Source organism: Mesitornis unicolor, unplaced genomic scaffold, assembly GCF_000695765.1.
Source record: "Mesitornis unicolor isolate BGI_N332 unplaced genomic scaffold, ASM69576v1 scaffold40452, whole genome shotgun sequence".
Classification (NCBI taxonomy): domain Eukaryota; kingdom Metazoa; phylum Chordata; class Aves; order Mesitornithiformes; family Mesitornithidae; genus Mesitornis; species Mesitornis unicolor.
Window position 1 is genome coordinate 104402 of NW_010170651.1, and position 6654 is coordinate 111055.

General features: G+C 33.2%; 1 protein-coding gene across 1 annotated transcript in view; it reads right to left on the reverse strand.

Annotated features, from left to right (window-relative positions):
- LOC104536993 (A disintegrin and metalloproteinase with thrombospondin motifs 20-like) overlaps positions 1-5960 on the reverse strand; it is a gene marked incomplete at both ends in the record, with an annotated part of 27745 nt that extends 21785 nt beyond the window's left edge. The window contains one exon of the mRNA XM_010179751.1: positions 5784-5960. Coding sequence (XP_010178053.1) covers positions 5784-5960 — 177 coding nt within the window. The remainder of the gene's footprint in view (positions 1-5783) is intronic.
- Between the last annotated feature and the right edge of the window lie 694 nt (positions 5961-6654).

The following is a 6654-nucleotide window of genomic DNA, read 5'->3' on the forward strand; positions in this document are numbered from 1 at the left end:
TTTAAATTTATCATCAAAGATCATTTGCCAACTACCTACTCTAGCCCAGTTGTCCAATGGCATCAATTGCTGCTTACATCAGTAATAATGTTTATTTTTCTTTTTCTGTTCAAGTATAAGAGCTTCCCCCATGAAAACAATATACAATATATAATATGAAGTTCACTGCAACACAAAGATTACTCAATGGTAAAACCCCCTCACCTTCAGCAAAAGTAGTTAGTTCGCATCTCTCCCCCCCCTCCTTTTTAATTTTTTTAAGGACTTTAAACACTAGTATTCCCTAATAAAGGACACATTAAATATAGACACAAAGCCACACAACATGCATAAAAAAGAAGGGTTAAAATGCAACTGTATTTCAGACACAAGTCACAGCCATTAAATTAAATTATCACACATACATTATAACTTATTTATTATTTCAAGCTATACAGGCAACATAGCACCAAAATGGAGAAATTTCTTCTAAACATGATGAACAGTACACAAATATTTGTTTTTGAATTTTGGAAACAAGTATTTTCTTTCATTTTTAACAGAATTACCCTAAATGAAATCCACTATCCCAAGTCTGCTTTATGACATTATTCGGGTAGTGACATGTTATCAGTTATCTCTGAAAAGGCACTTCCCATTTCAGAAGTTTTAAAAAATGAATAGCGTATGCTAACATTAAGATTTCACCCAGTGGGATATTAAATAAATGTGCTGTATTTGTAATGAGGTATTCTGAAGTTTGACATTAGGCAGCAGCAGAAGTAGAGGTAAAAGACTGAAGCTGGTTTTGAAAACCAAGTTCACTGATTCTGAATTCCCTTTTAATATAAAAGATTATCTTAAAAGATATAAATACTTTTTACACATTAGAAAAAGTGAATGAAGGCACTTAAACATAGCAAGATTTTTTGCATTAAAATGAAAACAAATAAATATTTTACTTATGTAAGTCTGGCCTGCTTCTGCTCCTGCAGAAGTCAATGGGATGCCTGGCAGTAACAACGCTGGCAGGAGACTGGGATGTCAATTGAACATCTTGAAAAAGACATTTATATCCATTAACAGTAACAATACATTTCTTCCACTAGTGCAAAGACAGAATTACATTGAAATTATTCTGGAGCAACTAAAAAGAAAACTGAAGAGATAGAAAACTGGCCACGTTAAAGAATACTGCATTATGTGTCTGAAGGGCAATAAGTAATAGTAGTAAGATATTTTTGACACTTAAAGGTAACTTAGAAGATCCACTCTCTTTATACCTATTTCCTCTGAAATCAGAAGTAATACATATGAAATTACATAAAAATCATAAGAGTGAGGAAAAGAAAAAGAAAATCTTTTTTCTCAACATTTCAGACAAACAGAATATAATTATCTTCTGTAGGGGTCAAATCTTGTCTGTATCGCTGACCATAAAGACACCTCAGCACAATTGGATTTAGGCTGTTCCCAAAGAACTCAGAAAAAATAACATTCTTAAACTGTAGTTTTGTGGGACCTCTTTTTTAATATAATTTGAAGAGTTAGTGAAACACTTGTCTGTGATACTCAATTTCTTGACTAACAACAAAGTACAATTGACATGAGTAGTTTGTTATGTGTTTTGTTCTTTTAATAGTGTTAGCATAGCGTAAAAGCACTCTGCACAAGGACTACTCTTGGTAAAGTTGTGTCTGTCCACTTTTAATCTAAGGTCCCTTTAACTACAGAACATATCTTTTAAAACTTTAAAGTAACTAAGAAAAGAATTCTACATTTATTATCTGACAACTGATTTATGGTAACATTTTAGAATGAACAGTTTAGAAACTCTTCGTAAGTCTTAACTTTGAAAAGAACTGGATGTATCTTATCTCAAGTCACAATATAAATGTGATGTAAGAGAGCATGAAGCCCAGCGTGCTAAGAAAAAATATGTAAGAAAACAAAGTGCTAATGACTGCACTACAATTAACTCACACTAGAGAGTAATTTCTCCTCACACTCCATAAAACCCTCAAGAAAACATATATAAAATGAAAGGTACACAGCACAGTAAAAGCATGTATCTATCAGGAACTTTGAGAATATTACACTTCTCTTATGCAGCAACAACCTAGGAGGCATAGAAAAAGAGACTAGAAAAGAATATATGACCATTTAACCAAGAGATTAATACCAAAATCTTAAAAGAAACCGAGATAAAAAGAGGAAGTTTCAGTTAGTTGTCAAATACCATCCTTGAAGTGAAGGCAACACAAAAAACCTTCCATTAAGAAAAGCATACTGGATGAATACAAGAGTTATCACCTGTTGAACAGCAGAAGGAAAAGTAAAACAAAACGTAACATTACATGTTTTGCCCAGGTAACAGGTCAAGGCCTGGGCACTGGAAATCTCCTAACTTGCTATTGGTTCTCACAGTATTTCCCAGAAAAGTACTGCTAAAAATATTTTATTCTCTAGTATAGATACTTTACATTGCTGCTTTACATGAAAGCTTTGCAAGATTGTATATGTATGTGCACTATGTATCTGAAGATTTGTTGTATCTAAACTTACAGATGATTTAATTATATACCCACATAACTTTCTGTCAGATAACGGATTATTGTTTGCTAAGAATACCAAAGCATGTGGTGATGGGAAATGCTGTTCTAAGAAAAAAAATCTTAGCATTTAAAGTTACAAAGCAGCATTCTTGAACTCAATTAATTAGATTATTCTACAACCCTTCAAACACAAAATCATTAAATCTAGTCGTTATGGTTCAGTTTTAAAACCTTATGATAACTTTGCAGAGTTTTAATACTCTTTTCATGCTTTAAGTAAAGACAACTTCTTGCCATTGGGGTCTGAAAACCCAAACCACTCTGACGAAAATTAATAAAATTAACCAGAGTCTTAATGCACAGACTAAGCACAAAAAGCAAATAATGCACTGTGAAAAGAAGGCATAAAATAAAAATCTATACTAGAACAAAGTACCCTTAGCCAGCTGTAAGAATGCTATGGAATTTTTCTTGACATCATATAATGTGACATATGGTTTCCATACTTTTTAGCTTGTAATTTATTAATTCTTTCATGAATTTTTGGATCATTGCTGCAATCCCTTCACCAATGAAACTAGAGTAGTCTAAAAGAAAAATATCCAAGATATATGGGCCAAATTTGCTGATGGTGCAATTCCATTCAAATAAGTAGCTATATTACCTCACGTACTATTTAATTTATAAATGCATTATAAACATGTATATGTCAATATATACTTGTACTGTATTTTTTAATATCAAAAAATAGGTAGTGTATTTAGATACATGCCAATTAGACTATGAAATCTTGAAATTAAATGTTTCAAATCAATCAAATCTTGAAACACGTGAATTTAGGAATGTTTGTATAGCATTTAACAACCTCATTTACATTAAGAATTGACACCAATATTCTTTGAAAACAAGGCAGTGTCCCTAGATGCACAGACCAGGTGTAAACCCACTCCATTTCCTTTGGGTTTTGATACAAAGGCAGGAAGGAAAAAGAAAAAAACAAAAAATGAAAAAAAGAGGTGAGCATGATTCAGTTCTTACTAAAGAAAATTTCCTTAGAAACTTGCAGAAAAGTAAGAGGGCCAAAGACATAAGCTACATTCTTAAAAGATCATTTTCAGTCTCTCAAAGACCTCTAGATCAAACAAATTCAAGTTACAGGCAAAAACCATCCTAGCCATTCTCTCTGTAATTCAGAGTGTCTTTCTGGCTTGGATATCATGATATGAAAATTCTGGACTGAATTAAATTTTCAAAGATTCAAAGAATCAACTTTTCTCAATATGCATAATACTTCTGAGAAAGTGACCTGGAGTGGTGTGAGCCTTCAGAATTTAAGATTTACCTGCCCCACATCTCTCTGGGCAACTGGGGAAACTGGGAACAGAGGAGTACATAGCCTTAAAGCTTTGTAACAGTCAGCTCCAGTAGCCATAGACAGGGACTACAAAGTGTAACAGCCCATTGCTGCTAAACTGCAGAGAGCATCAACCAGAATTTTGGCATCAAATGCATGAGCAAAGATTTTAGTTCAGACATAGTTTAGACAAAGTTACATCAGAATGAGGAACAGGGGTTTTTAAGTAATTTTGGTACCTGTTTCTGAACTGGCTGGGTCAGAGGCGGGGCCAGTATCCAAGGAAGTCACGGAACTGTTCCAGGTAAAGCAACTGCTCAGAAATTTCCTTCCTTCTACCCACCCTCTCCATGTATTACATTTGTGCAATGCATGCCAGAAGTAAAAGATAACAGAATCTATTATAGCAAATTACACTGCATGTGGCAAGTCTTGCACTTCAGTTTCTGCTTAAGTTTTGCCATTGGAATCTCACTAGTAGATACAAACGTGTAATGCATTGCTGTCCAGACACATAAATATTACTCAATATTTTTATCAAAAATACAGTGTTTTATCTGGTTCTTGCTGTCTTTATAGAGAAGAGAGTAAGTGGAGATGTGATATGCTTGATGACTCCAACCTCCAGAGAGTGTCCAGTCATTAATGGTCCTCTCTAGTAGAGCACATTTTATGTCAGAAAGGCATGGTAGGCAAAGTTATTATTTATTGCCAAACTAATTAAGCATTAGCAAGTCACCACTAATTATTTGGCTTGTAGCTAAATAAGATACTATGGTATCTGTTAAACACAACCCCAAAACTCTGTTTTGCACAGTGGAAGAAAGAGATAACTCTGGTAAATTATTAATTCAAACTTTCATTTTAAGGTCTATTTGCAATAAAGTATAACAAATTATATAAACACTAATAAATACTTTAAAGTTGAAATTGGACAATGTTTCTAAAAATGTTTCCATAATAATTCAAAGAAACAAATGACATAATTTTATTAATAAAAAAAAAAATACAACTGTTGTCCTAGCCCATCTCCCAGGGATGTTAATGACAGGTTTTTAACTGATTTCAATGGAATCAGGACTGGATCCAACTTCCTTTGATTGCCATTAATCTCCTTAGAATTGAGCACAATAATAAATATTGTTGTCAAATTCACAGCTTGGGAAATATAATGTGCTTTATATCGTAAAGCTTGCTATGATTATATACATGCTTCAGTATGTTAATAATCTGCTAGTGGCAATTTTAAAGATTAAAGGTGATTACTGTAGGCATTTTAACACATTAATAGACAGTGACATGTAGACAATAACATATTATAGTTACATACATAATTATACATAGACAGTTTTAATTAGTCACTGTTTTAAAATCACAAATATAAACTTTTATACACAAATGTACACATGGAGTAAGATGTTTGATGACAGAGCGTAATATACGTGTGAGAGTTATTTTATATTTAAATATACTATTAGAAAAAAAGTTATGCACTAAAAAGTGCTTTTTTTTACAAATATAAATATGTAGATTATACTACAGTATAAATTACAGCATATACTTCTAAATTTAAACACAGATCAAACCATAACCCTTCAAAATAGAACAACCTATAACGCACTGCTATTGGTTATGATGATTTCTGATAATTTTCAAAATATTTCCTATGATGTTTTACAGAGCATGATACTGTTCCCACTGAAGTAAATGGCTGTTTCCCATTTAATTCAATTACTGCAGGAACAATTGCTTAATAAAACTACATAGACTATGTTCCACATGCATTATTATTTCACTGTTATCAAAAAACCAATAATACCATTTTTAAAAGGCAGAGGGAAATAGAGCGGCAGAAAGAACGAGAAAGTGAAAAATATTAGTGAATGCTATCGTACCGATTTCCACGGTCCCCGATGCCATGAAACATCACCAGGGCACGAATGCACATTACATTGGGCCATATTAGGTGGCTTGTCTAGAATTTCACAGTTTTGATCACCCAACATTTGGCCAGTAGGAAGCTGACAAATCACCAGTCTTGTCTTTATCCCATCTCCACAAGTTTGAGTACACTGAAATACAGAATTTTACATGCAGTATTTTTAGGAGAGTCATCACATTATTAAACCAAAAATATATAGCAATAATCAGTACATGTTATTATTTACTATGTCTATTTTCATATTCCCTGGACACTCAATTCAAGAATAAGGATTTACAGTCCAATCTCTTATGATGAAAAAACAACTCGTTTACCGAACTACATTTTTATAGTTTATCAAGTGACTTTCTGAAAAGTCTCAGTTACAGAGAATCTACTCCATCAAGAAGGAGCCATCTGTGAGAATAAATGTGCATATATATCTCTCTTTGATAGGAGGAAAAGACGGAAATTGGTCCTGAAACTAGTTTTCCCTGCCAGAAAAAACTCAGACACTGGGTACGCTTTTTCATAGTCTAACTTATACAGACTAAGTGTACAATACTTATAGTATGTGTTTTCTGGATTTCAGTTTTCCTGTAATTCTTCAATACCAGGCAAAAATATGAATTCTCATTTCTAATGAGGTACTAAAAACAATCTGATCCAAAGTAAGCATGTTCCAATAGTTAATAGCTTTTAATTGTATGTCAGAGGATTCTAAATTAGACAAAAAGGCAGCATCTGCATTAACTGTATCATGACACTCAGGACACTTACTCTGGCCTTGAGAACTAAATGGCTAGATCTGGCCAAAATTGGTGGGGGAAGGGGGGGGGTGGGGA